This window comes from Danio rerio, chromosome 2 (genome assembly GCF_052040795.2).
Source record: "Danio rerio strain M-AB ecotype USA chromosome 2, GRCz13ab, whole genome shotgun sequence".
Taxonomy (NCBI): Eukaryota; Metazoa; Chordata; class Actinopteri; order Cypriniformes; family Danionidae; genus Danio; species Danio rerio.
Window position 1 is genome coordinate 11,221,611 of NC_141022.1, and position 14,053 is coordinate 11,235,663.

The 14,053-nt window shown below is 35.6% G+C and overlaps 1 protein-coding gene across 5 annotated transcripts in view; it reads right to left on the reverse strand.

Annotated features, from left to right (window-relative positions):
- ccdc18 (coiled-coil domain containing 18) overlaps window positions 1–14,053 on the reverse strand; it is an 85,703-nt gene that overhangs the window by 22,129 nt on the left and 49,521 nt on the right. For all 5 annotated transcript variants that reach the window (XR_015477866.1, NM_001365136.1, XM_087239791.1 and 2 more), the window contains 5 exon segments: window positions 13,358–13,521; window positions 12,036–12,249; window positions 7,769–7,868; window positions 7,547–7,663; window positions 7,404–7,472 (listed from right to left, as the gene is read on the reverse strand). Coding sequence is in view for 4 of the 5 variants with exons in the window: in NM_001365136.1 (NP_001352065.1) it covers window positions 7,404–7,472; window positions 7,547–7,663; window positions 7,769–7,868; window positions 12,036–12,249; window positions 13,358–13,521 (664 nt within the window). In the remaining variant the exon portion in view is untranslated.

A 14,053-nucleotide genomic window follows, 5' to 3' on the forward strand; every position in this document is an offset into this window, starting at 1 on the left:
GTACAGTGTTAAAAATGCTTTAAAGGAATGAACTAAATAAAACGTTTCTCACAGAATTTAAGTCAACCCAATTGAATGGAACATGCTAGACCAGGGGTGTCCAAACTCGGTCATGGAGGGCCGGTGTCCAGGAGAGATTGGCTGTTTCTCAATATGCGTTCTTCAGCGATCTTGCGTCCTCGTGTTCTCGTGCAACGTCATCATCAGCTGCCTAAGTTCAGTTCCAATACTTAAGACCGTAAGTACAAAGGACGCGTGAAACTTCCCGGATGTGTTCTTGATATCGAGGACGCACTGATGCAGACTTGAGCACCGAACTCGCTCTGGAACCCCTAGAAGTCATTGCGACTGGAGGTGGGAAGTGCTGCATTTTATTCAGATTTATTATTAAAGTTCAGAGATATTACTTATTTACATCAGGAGTTTCCCTAAATGAAACGGTGAAAGTAAACATTACCATGAACATTTTAATAAAGGAATAAACACATTAAGGGTGTTTGTTTGCTGAAATTCGTATTAAAATCTGTTTTATTCATATTGTGCAACAGAGATTTATAATGTTTTTATGCAAAGTATATATTTTGAACAGGGGAAAAACAATAAATCGTTGTATGAAGGCTGTAATGTTTAAATAATTTACCATTTAAAAGACGTGAAGGTCACGTGACCATCAGGAAGAACGCAGCATCTCAATTCTCAAAGGACGCGTTCTCTGCCCTCGCAGTCTCCTGAGTTTGTTCTTCTGAGGACACCTGGCAAGACCGGTCTCCAGAAGAACACAAGTCCGTTCTCTGCGTTCTTGGAATTGAGAAACAGCTTTTGTCTCCAACTTGCTTCAACACACCTGCCAGGAAGTTTCTGGTATATCTATAGTAAGAGCTTGATTAGCTGGTTCAGGTGTGTTTGATTAGGGTTGGAGCTAAACTCTCCAGGACCGAATTTGGACACCCCTGTGCTAGACAGTTAAAATACTTTTACAAAAAGAAAGTCTGGGAGGATCTTCTCTAAATATTAAAAACTTAAGTGCCATCCTGGAGTGACCTATTTTACAGCGGGAAAAATAGAATGTTTGCTAGAATGTTTGCACATGATGCTAACATGATTAAACACTTTGTTTTGAGGTTTTGGCAACATGACTTTAACATTACGGATATGCTTATCAAGTTGCTAACATTCTAGTAAATTGCTAATATGTTTGTTTGCACACATTGCTAGCATGCTTTAATTTGTTTGTTTGCTTGTGTTTAATGCATAGCCAATTTAAGTTTTAAAAAGTAAACTGCAGATATAAATTTAATTACCATTCAATTCATTTACCTTCAGCTTAGTCCATTATTTATCAGGAGTCGCCACAGCGGAATGAACCAATAACTACCCCATCATATGTTTTACGCAACGGTTGCGCTTCTAGCCACAACCCATTACTGGAAAATACACATACACTCTGGCATGCACACACACACACACACACACACACACACACACACACACACACACACACACACACACACACACACACACACACACACACACACACACACACACACACACACATTACAGCCAATTTAGATAATCCAATTCATCTAAAGCGCATGTCTTTGGACTGTTGGGGAAAATAAAGCACCCAGAGTAAACCCATGCGAACACGTGTAGAACATGCAAACGCCACACAGAAATGCCAACTGGCCCAGCTGGGACTCGAACCAGCAACCTTCTTGCTGTGAGGGGACAGTCCTAACCACTGAGCCACCATGACACCATAAATTACAGTTTATAGTTTATTTTTGCTGAAAACTCATTCATTCGTTTTCTTTTCGGCTTAGTCCCTTTATTAATCTGGGGTCACCACAGCGGAATGAACCGCCAACTTATCCAGCATATGTTTTATGCAGCGGATGCCCTTCAGGATGGAACTCATCTCTGGGAAACATCCATACAGACTCATTCACACTCTTACACTACGGACAATTTAGCTTACACCTGTACCGCATCTCTTTAGACTGTGGGGGAAACATGAGAACATGCAAACTCCACACAGAAACGCCAACTGACCCAGCCGAGGCTTGAACCAGCAACCTTCTTGCACACAGCACTACCTACTGCGCCATTGTGTCACCTTGCTGAAAACTTTAACTATATCCATTATTTTTGGATGAATAGTATTAAAATTGCACTGGATAAAATGTTTCACACAGGAATTAAGCCAACCCAAATTAATAGAACATGCTTTTACAAAGAGAACATTTGGGAGGATCTACTCTAAACTCTAAAACGCGTGTGCCATCCTGGAATGACCTATTCTAGGGCGGGTAAAAATAATCTAGTCCCACCGGTTGGAGAATTTACTAGCTTGTTTTAACACATTGTTTGGATGTTTTGGCAACTTAGGGTGCTTTCACACCTAGACATTTGTTTCAGAACGAGGCACGATATCCCCCTTAGCTTAGTTCCGTTGGGCATATATGAAATTCGAAATCTGAGATTTCTGAGAAATCCGAGAGTGCCTGAATGAGGCGGCCACGGCTAGGTTGAAAGGAATTCCAAAGTGGAGCAATACAATCCAGCAACCTAGGCTATATCACAGTGTCTTGTGGTTATGTAATAGCCATTTATATGGCTACATTAAGATAGAATTATGAGTAGGTTAGGATGTCATTCCTACCGGTAAGTGTGCGTTTCATGCCAAATACAAAAGTGAAAGCATGCTGTCAACATAGCTATTAACAAGTGCTGTTAATCCATTAGAACATCTGACCAAAATTACCATCTGATATTTTTTCCATACTTTAATCTTATAATATTTGTATTAGCAGAGCAGGAAGTAGTACTGAAAAATCATACTTAAGTAAAAGTACCATTACTTGCCCAAAAATGTAGAGTGAGTAGTGAATGTTATGCTGGGAAAGGGTGATGCATTCACATGTAATTTGTGCATGTGTGTGTTTAAACCTAACATTCTGTAGTGCATTTAGTTATTGTTTAAGGCCATTTTGGCTCACATACTGTAAACATCCATCATCTTCTTATCAGTGACATTCAGTTTAAACAGTCTCTGGGTTATTGCGTGAAAAGTATCTTCTTGGGCACTTTTAATGCTTCCAAACAGTTTGCTGCATGTCTTGGTTCAGTATGATGCCATTTACTTTCTATGCGCAATTTGAATGGGCAGGAATCGCAGGACTGATTACTGATTACTCATCCCCATAGCCAGGAAAAAATAAAGTGGTGACGCAGGTTGAAGGTGGAGTAAAAGTACTGATACAGCCCTAAAAACGTACTCAGGGGAAAGTAAAAGTATATTTTTAAAACTACTCAATTACAGTAATTCTAGTATTGGTCATTTATTACTTTAAAACACTGTGTATCAGGTCTACTGTTTTGTTCATTTCTGCACTCACACCTTGAAGGAAAGATCAATATTCATCTTCTTCATGATCTGGCTGCAGTCTCGGTTCATCTTTCAATTCTCTCTATAACTCAACCGATCAATTTTTTTGGCTTAGTCCCTTTATTAATCTGGGGTCGCCACAGCGGAACGAATCGTCAACTTACCCAGCATATGTTTTACGCAGCGGATGCCCTTCCAGCTGCAACCCAACACTGGGAAACACCCATAGAAAACTCTCATTCACACACATACACTATGGCCAATATAGCTTACCCTATTCACCTATAGTGCATGTCTTTAAGATGTGGGGGAAACGCACATAATTCTAGCCAATGTTTTTAAGCTAACAAATAATAATGAAAACGTGAATGAAAATAAAGTTTTTACATGTCTTTCTCTAATTTTAAAACACTAAATAAATGGTATTAAAATGACGAGCAATAGACTGATCGATTCAATTGAAATTGAATGTAAGTCTTACCTTATATTTATGTAATTGGTGACTATGTCTGTGAGTGTCACCACAATTAAAGCATACATTTTTGCTTATAATGTCTTATTGCTCATCGTCACAAATTAAAATAACAACGTATGTCAGCGGTGTGAAATCTTGGAAAATATACTGTAAAACTCAATTACAATTTAAGGAGAATTTACTCGCACATGACTTTTTTTTAACATTTTTTGTCTGCTTAGTAACATTGCTGTGCGAAAGCGAACCTCACCAAAAACAACAAGCAACATAGTAACAGGTTTAATCCCTGTTTCAGAACAAAACAACCGATCTACAGGTTTGAAAGCACGCTTAAATTTTATGTTATGGACATGCTTAACAAGTTGCTAGCATGTTTACACTTTTTGCTACCATGTTTTAACACATTGTTATAATGTTTTGGAAACATCATTTTTAGATTACGGACATGCTTAGTAACTTTGCCGTGCGAAAGCGAACCTCACCAAAAACAACAAGCAACATCGTAACAGTTTTAATCTCTGTTTCAGAGCAAAACAACCGATCTACACGTGTGAAAGCACGCTTAAATTTAATGTTATGGACATGCTTAACAAGTTGCTAGCATGTTTACACTTTTTGCTACCATGTTTTAACACATTGTTATAATGTTTTGGAAACATCATTTTTAGATTACGGACATGCTTAGTAACTTTGCCGTGCGAAAGCGAACCTCACCAAAAACAACAAGCAACATCGTAACAGTTTTAATCTCTGTTTCAGAACAAAACAACCGATCTACACATGTGAAAGCACGCTTAAATTTAATGTTATGGACATGCTTAAGTTGCTAGCATGTTTTTTTTAACACATTGTTATGATGTTTTGAAAACATTATTTTAAGATTACGGACATGTTTTTTAAGTTGCTAGCATATTTTAGCAATGTTAGGATGTGTTGGCAACATAAATTTAAAATTACTAACCTGCTTAACAAGTTACTAGCATATTCTAATTAGGCTTGCCACGATAGACTGTGTTGACAATGTTACCGTTTTTAAGACACACACCGGTGACATCACTTTTCCACTGTGACACCTACCCCACGTTTGTTTGTTTTTTTAAGTATTGTTTTTTTTTATTAAATAAATAATTTACTTAAGACGAGAGCATGCACTATAATTCAAATCTGAACATAGCTACAATGCGTCATATTTCATTTTTTATGTGAGGAGAAGGAGAGGAGTCAAATTTACAGAAAGAGAATGGTGGACGATTTAGTGTCAAAACGCAATGCAAAAGCACCTGTTTGGTTATATTTTGGGTTTAAACCAAGTGCAAAAATAGAACCTGAAAACGTGAATCTGCAAACTTTGCCTGACAAAGGTGGCAGCATCTGGAGGAAACACAACTAATTTACACACGCACCTTCAACTCACGTGACCATCATCTCACAATGTTTATTAATAAAAAATCTTATTTTTCATTAAACCGAGTGATTTAGCAATGCCGTGACATTAATAACTACAGAGAATAAAGCAACCATCACGGCAACCGCAGTGATCACTTTTTCCAAAGTTTAGCTGTTCTTTTTTGCACTTGATTTTTATGCATTTAATGAAAAAAAGTTAAAAATGAATAGGCCGACAATAGTGTATCTTGTGTGTGTGTGTGTGTGTGTGTGTGGGTGTGGGCGCGCGCGCGTGTGTGTGTGTGTGTGTGTGTGTGTGTGTGTGTGTGTGTGTGTGTGTGTGTGTGTGTGTGTGTGTGTGTGTGTTTTATCACTGAAGCCGCTTCAAAAACCGAAAGTTGCTTTGTCTGTCTGGCAATATTTCGGCTTTTAATTGAATGAAAACTTAATTTAGATCACCCAATATTATAAAAATTGCAGTAAAGTAACTGTGACGTGCGGCCACGCATCGAATCTGAGGTCTGATCTCATCTCTCTCGCTGTCATCCAGACATACAGACGCCACACAAATCAAGTCGCAAAACTGAGGCTGGTATCAGTTGACAGGTAGAATAGCTATAGCCTTTGCGAAATCTGTCAAAATACAGCACTGAAATTAACAGGCATAAATGTCTTTGAGCCAAAAAAAAGTCTATTTGTTGGATATCTGTAAAAACGCAATCAGCCAATGTTATAAAGAAGTTGTGTCGCTAATAATTATATTAATTCAAATAAAATGAAAACCAAAATAAACAATTCATTGCATTTTTCGTTTGATAAAAAATATACAGAAACGAAAAAAAAAAAAATCAAAGGGTGGGTAGTTTGCATTAATGTGTTTTAATATTAACAAAAATATGCTTAGCCTATTTAAGCTTAACGGCTATATACGCCGCCAATAGGCAAGCCATTCAAAAAATATTCTGTTACTGTGTACTGGGTTACAGTTGAAGTCAGAATTATTAGCCATCTTCAAATTTTTTTCTTCTTTTTAAAGTATTTTCCAAATGATGTTTAACAGAGCAAGGAAATTTTCACAGTATGTCTGATAATATTTTTTCTTCTGGAGAAAGTCTTATTTGTTACATTTCGGCTAGAATAAAAGCAGTTTTTAATTTTTTAAACACCATTTTAGGAACAAAATTATTAGCCCCTTTAAGCTATATTTTTTCTCGATAATCAACAGAACAAACCATCGTTATAAAATAACTTGCCTAATTGCCCTAACCTGCCTAGTTAACCTAATTAACCTAGTAAAGCCTTTAAATGTCAATTTAAGCTGTATAGAAGTGTCTAGAAAAATATCTAGTAAAGTATTATTTACTGTCATCATGGTAAAGAGAAAATAAATCAGTTATTAGAGATGAGTTCCTAAAACTATTATGTTTAGAAATGTGTTGAAAAAACTTCTCTCTATTAAACAGAAATTGGGGAAAAAATAAACAAGCAGTCTAATAATTCAGGGGGGCTAATAATTCTGACTTCAACCGTATAATGTATATTATACAATAAAATGTACAACTACTGTACAACTAAATGTAGCATGCCTTGCTGTCATTTGAAACATGCAATTCATAACACACCAGAGCTGTAGTGTGCAGTGTGTAAACTTACAGGGAGGTGTTGGTCAATAGTCATACTGCACACCACGTTATTGAACTCCAATATCTCTGAGGGAGATTATGTTACCAGATAGCCAATATTAACTTGAGAGATTTTACAAATAAAAGTCATTTTAAAAAGGAACAACACGCAAATAACAAAACAAATAAAACTGGTCCCGTGGAGTTCAGCAATCCTGCCAGTGTATGCTGTGTATTGTGTACAGCGCCCTTATGCAACGCGTGTTGGCAATTCCCGCAAAACCTAAATGTTTTATCAAGTTGCTAACATATTTTAGTAAGTTGTTAGCATGACCTATCCTAGTAGTTATGCTTTAGACCAGAGTTGCCCAAATTGGGTCTTGGACCTGCAGAGTTTAGTTCATCTTGCTCTAACACCCCTAGTTTTTATGCCAAGAAAGAGCTGGTTCAGCTGCTAAACTCTGCATGACAGCATCTCTCCAAGACCAAGTTTGAACAACCCTGTATTAGACACACTGTTATGATGATGTACCTTGTCCATGTCCTCCTTGGCCTGCAGTTGTGACTTCAGTATCTCCAGTCGTTCTGTCAGGAACTGCATCTGTGCAGAAAGCACTCCTCATCAGCCCATTTGTCCGTTAAACGACCCATCATCCATCACTCTTACCAACTCACCTGCTGGTCTTTCTCCCTTAACTCGTTCTGGCCCTTCTCCAGAGCTTCCTGTAAAAACTCCACCTTCTTCTCCATCTCCAGCTTGTGATCTTTAATGGCCACATCCAGCTGCCCCAGCTCAAGAGAGAATATTGACTTTAGTATAGTGGAGACACAGAGCTAATGGTATAAGTGCTGAAGTGTGTGTGTGTGTGTGTGTGTGTGTGTGTGTGTGTGTGGTACCAGCTGTGCTCTCTGCTGCAGCTCCCCCTGTCTCTCCTTCAGAGCAGTGTCCAGATCCAGCACCTCATGGTTCCTCTCCTCCAGCTCCCTCTGACTCTCTCTGGAAAAACAAACCATGATGAAGAAAGTGTTTATTTATTTTGCAATGTTTTTACAAAGCAGTCATATGTACTGCGCATCATTTTTCTAGGATAAAATGAACAGAAATAACATTCGGTCATCATTTACTACCAGTTTGAGTTTGTTCTGTTCTGTTAAAAACCAAAGAAATATTTATTTTAAATGTTAGAAATCGACAGTGACAAAAACAAATATTATGGAAGTCAACGGTAACCCAATTTTTGTGTCTAACAGAAAAGAAAAAAACTCAAACCATTATTTTAAAGCTGAGCAAATCATGACAGAAAGTCATTTTTGGGTGAACTATCCCTTTAAATAAGATTTGCCTATACAAAACTCAATTCCTATACTAAAACATACAAGTTCTGGCTGACATGATTCGACTAGCGGCTGAAGGGGAGGTTATTTGACTCACTTAAACAGTCAATAATTTACGACCTAATTTAGATATTACATGCTTCCTTTTTAACTGGCGGCAATGTACAGATCTGAAACACATACTGTACATGTGGATTTGAATTTGTTCTGGCATGTATTTCGGAGCCCTATGAGTAAACCAGCCACTCCAGACCCCACAAACCACTTCTAATGTAATGAGAAGGTGACTGCACTGCAAAAAAAATGCTTTTCCTACTTAGATTTTTTGTTTTGTTTCTAGTCCAAATATCTAAAAGTTCTTTAATCAAGAAGCATTTTCTAGACAAGCAAAACATATGGTCTTGTTTTAAGAAATCATATGCCAAAATGAAGTGAGTTTTTCCTTAAATCAAGCAAAATAATCTTATCACAAATCGAAAAACAAGATTATTTTGCTTGATTTAAGGAAAAACTCACTTCGTTTTGGCCTATTATTTCTTAAAACAAGACAATATGCGTGTCTAGAAAATGCTTCTTGATTTAAAATTTGTAGATATTTGGACTGGAAACAAGGCAAAAAATCTAAGTAAGAAAAGCATTTTTTGCAGTGTGAGCAAACACCTCAGGCTGGTGTGAGAACATACTATAACACCCACACACATATGTATCTGAAGAGAGGCGTGATGTGTGTTATTTTCTGTGCTTATTACTTATAAAGGTTTATTAATAAACACAATTTGATTGTTGTGGTGGTATAGATTCAAAGGAACAGATTGGGAAACTGTGGCCCGGCTTTAAAGGGATGGTCCAGCAAAAAAAAGAATCATTTTGTTATCATCCTTTACTTGTCATAAACCCGAGTTTATTTTTTCTGTTGAACACAAAAGAAGATATTTTGAATGCTAAAAACCAGTAACCACTGACTTCCCTAGTGTTTGTTTTTATACTGTGAATGACAATGGTTACAGGTTTACAACACAGCTCAAAATATCTTCTTTTGTGTTCAACAGAAACTCGTGAAGGTTTGATACAACTTGGGTGCGATTTAACAGCGAATAAACGTTTATTTGTAGGTGAACTGTCTCTTCAATATTCATGGTGACACAGTGTGTATCTTCTTCTGTAGGGGTTAACAGTATGTTGGAGGTATGGTGAAGTTGTGATTGTGCTTTTTTTCCACCATGAATGAATGAAAAAACTTTATCAGTGCTTCATCATCATATTATTCTGAATAACAGAACAAGAGTTTGAGGTTTCTTCCTCACGTTAACTGATGCATATTTGCCTGTAATAAGAAAAGCAGAAATGTAGCTGACAGTGAAGATGTTATTCATTGGTAACACTTTAGTTTAGGTCACAAATTACATTATTAACAAACCATTAATTAACACTACTAGCTTAATAAACTAATAATTAGCTGTTTATTAATAGTAAGGGAGAAGTTGGGTTTAGGTTTTGGGTAGTATTAGTGACTACTAATGATGACTATAATGTACTAATGAACGGTTTATATGTTATTAACAGACAAGTATTAACAGGGTTTCTGCAAATGTTAAATTTAAGACTTTTTAAGACAATGTTAAGACCTTTATGAATGAAATTTTAGACTCATACAGAGCTAAACGATAAGGAGTTTTTCTAATTGCCCAAATGGATTTCTTTTTTAATGTGACCTATTAAAAAGAGTATAATTTAATACATTTCATAGTACAGCAATCCTAATTATTTAATAATAGAAAATGCTACATAATTTAGTTATTTCTTAGCAACATATTTTTACAACATAAACTTGTTTTCAACATAAACTTTCTTTAAATAAAATAAAAACTATAATAAACCTAATGTATGCACTAATATCTGTCCAGGTCGGTGTCCTCAGCAGTGAATACAGTACATGGAGAACTATTAAACATGTTATTGTAAGGAAAATTATTTTTAAAATGATGGCAAATAGAGTTAAAAATAAAATTTTTAAATAAAAAGTTAGCAGCTTTATTGAGGTAGAATGCTAGTGATGGCCAGATTAAGCAGCTATGAGCAAAGGAAAACTAAGACCTCTTTAAAAAAGATTTAAGACCTACAGCACAATGTTTCAGCAAATTTAAGACTTTTTAAAGCCTAAAATTTAGTTTTTGAGATTTAAGACATTTTAAGACTTTTTAAGATCCTTCGGACACCCTGATTAAGCCAGTAGTTAATAACATGAGTTGTAATCTAAAATAAAGTGTCATCCAATGCTGTTTTAAATAATTGTGTTGTATTTTAAATATATAATTTATTCCTGTGAACCAAAGTTGAATTTTCTGCATCATTACTAAAGTCTTCGTGTGCTATGATGCTATAAAAATCCTTCCAATGGGTCTCTGAATAGCTTTTTCTTTTGTATAACTTAACATTAGCCCCTTTCACACATACAGACTTTTCCGGAAAGGTTGTATGTGTGAACAGGTCCTTTTTGAAAATACCGGTAAATTCGTTCTGGCTATTTTCCGCAAAGAGAAGTTGTAACATTACCGGCAATTTGCCGGAATGCTGCGCTGTGTGAATGCAGATGGAAGGTTGCCGTAATAAGCGCGTGCACGTCTAGAACGCGCTGACGTGAAACGTCTGCTTTAGCCAATCACAACAGTCAGACGCATTTACGTCCGCGCGGTTTGTGCGAATAAAAGCCTTTGAATATTTTTCCAGACACATTTAGCTGCTAGAAGTTAGTCAGATCACGTTTATATGTTCTTCTTAATGCCAACTGTGTAAATAATCATCGATGAGATGCTTATGATAAGCCGTTGTTTGTTTACCTTCAAGCTTTGCGTGTGCCTGTGAAACAGCCTGTGAGCGCCTGCACACGCACATATTATGAACATCTCGACATGCGAAAGTGATCCTGCGAAAGTTGTTCACAATATTGATCATCCACAGAGTTTGTAATTTAGTTAAATGTTTACAAATACAAGCGCAGCCGTTTAAAGCTCATTTGTGGTGAATGATGTCACAATTTACCGGTATTTTGGAATGGATGTGTGAATGCTCTTTTCTGGAAAAATTCCGTAACGTCCTCACCTGTGTGAACAGCGCTTTTTTGAATATACCGGTAAAGTCGTTCCGGAAATTTTGCGGATATTCACCGGTATCACTGTGTGAAAGGGGCTATTGTCACATGATAAACATCTTAACTGTCAATTACTGACCAGTTTAAGAAAAAACACTAATCATAAATTATTTCCAAAATCTCAGTTTTCCCCAACTTTGCAATGTATATCATTATTTTCTCAAATATCAAAATCCTGTATGTTACAGGGACAGATTCAATAAACATTCATTATACAAATATTTAATAAAAATGCAATTATAAAACAAAAGTTAGAACATTTCAATCTAAACCAGCAACTTATATTTATCACACAAAAACACATAAAAGCAATAAATGTAAATGATAAAGATGCTCTTATTTACAAATAAATTTCAAAGGTTTAAACCATTAATATATTAGAGCAGCATAAAGTGGTTTGTATTTTTATATTCAAAGTGCAAATTATACATTTAAAAATATGTGTGAAGTTTTAGAAACTGGGTTAAAATAATGAAAGGGAACTCCCATGATCCACCAGAACAGGATGTAATCGGCAGCACAATTAAAACTTGTGTTTGGAGGCCTTATGAGATCTGTTACAATCTACTTTAGAAGCAAATGTGTACAGGAGGTGCACGTTTTACTCTGTCCTTGTGAAACTGCAGACGTATCCAGTGATGAACAGATTGCTGTGATATCCCAGTAGTCAGAGCGGCTCACCTGAGCTCTGCTGCCAGTTTATCAATAGCCGCTTGCCGCTGATCTGATGTCAGTTGGGTGTGCTGCAGAACATCGCTTAGCTCCTGCAGGTGGTCCAGGGTGTCTGCGAGCTCTCCACGCACCTCCTTTAACTGTCCCTCTAGTAGCTGGGCTCGCTGCAGAGAGTTTCTCCTGTCCATCTCACTGCGGTGGAGCTTCTCCTCAAGGTCTATAACTGAGAAACACAAGCAAGAAAAAGTATAAATATTATTAAACTAGAATTATGTATATATAAACATGGTTTGGTTTGGATGAACTCTTAAAATGAACAATAAACACAAAACAAAACAGTTGACTCATGAATGTGCTCTTAACTTAATCTTAAGGGGGTCGAACTAATTATTTGTTTTCTTTGAGGATCACACTGGTACTGCAAAACAAAAAACACCAAAATGAAATGAAGCAAAACAAAACAAAACAAAACAAAAATGTTGTTGTGGCTTAGTTTTTAGTTTGCTTAAATTTTAAAACTAAATAAAATAAAATAAAATAAAATAATTAAATAACTAAAAAATTTAATTCAATTAAATTTAAAAATAAAATAAAAGTAATTGTGACTTAGTTTTTATTTTGTAAAACAAAACAAAACGAAATAAAATCAAACAAAAAAAAATAACAGAACAAAAAAAATTAAACAAATGTAATTGTGGCTTAATTTTTAGTTTGCTTAAGTTGTAAAATAAAATAAAATAAAATAAAATAAAATAAAATAAAATAAAATAAAATAAAATAAAATAAATGTAATTGTGGCTTAGTTTTTTGTTTTAAGTTGTAAAATAAAACTAAATAAAATATAATAAAATTAAAAATAAATCAATAAATAACAATAAAAATAAAATCAAACAAATGTAATTGTGGTGTAGTTTTTAGTTTGCTTAAATTGTAAAAGAAATTTAAATAAAATAAAATAAAATAGATAAAACAAATGTAATTGTGGCTTAGTTTTTAGTTTGCTTAAGTTGTAAAATAAAATAAAAAAAATGACTATATATATATATCTATATATATATCTATATATATATATATATATATTTTTTTTTATATATATATATATATATATATATATATATATATATATATATATATATATATATATATATATATATATATATATATATATATATATATAAACTAAACAAACAGGTTCAAATCAGCAAACTCTAAATGAGGATTTCTTATAGTGACGTCTGCAAACCCCAGGCTTTGTTAATGCTTTCGACATTTGCTGGTCTGCAAGTAAAACATAATTCTTTACAATCTCACTGAATACAACTGCTGCGTACCTATTTCACTCTTTTTATCTAGCAGTCCTTTGGTCTCCTTGAGCGTCTCCTCCATCTGCACGAGCTGTGAGGCTTTGGTGTTGCTGTCTCTCCTCAACCGCAGCAGCTCCAGCTCCATGTCTGAAAGCTCCACTCGACACTTACTCATCTCTGAACTCAACTGCCTGTAAAACACACACAGCTTCACATTACCATCTATCCCCCAATGCCCTGACCACTGTCCAAATGCTCACAAAAATACAGAAAAGTAAGACTGGCCTTAATAGAAAATCTAAACCTTAGTTGTCTGGTTTTGTCTCATATATGAAGAGGCAATGTGTGAATGGTGTTATTCCTCAGCGAGGATAATTCACAGTTGTGTATATATAGAGGAAAAGTGAAGCAGGAGTGGCTACAGACACAAAGGCTCTGAAGCCATTTAGCAGTCATAAGATCAACTCAAGGAACACCCTGAGGACAAAACACATGTCTGGGGTGCCTAGAAAAGCAGCAAACTGATCAAAAAGCCACTAGACTGATTCTCAGATGACCTGCCTCGTTTGCACAGGATTTTATCAACTAGAAGCTTTTATGAGAAAGTAGCAGCCACCGGATTGAAAAAAAAAATGACAAAGTTTATAAATGACACTGAAAACTGGTTATTGGGTGAAGAATAATATACAGCAACTTCACTGACATTTATTCTGTTCCAGTCTC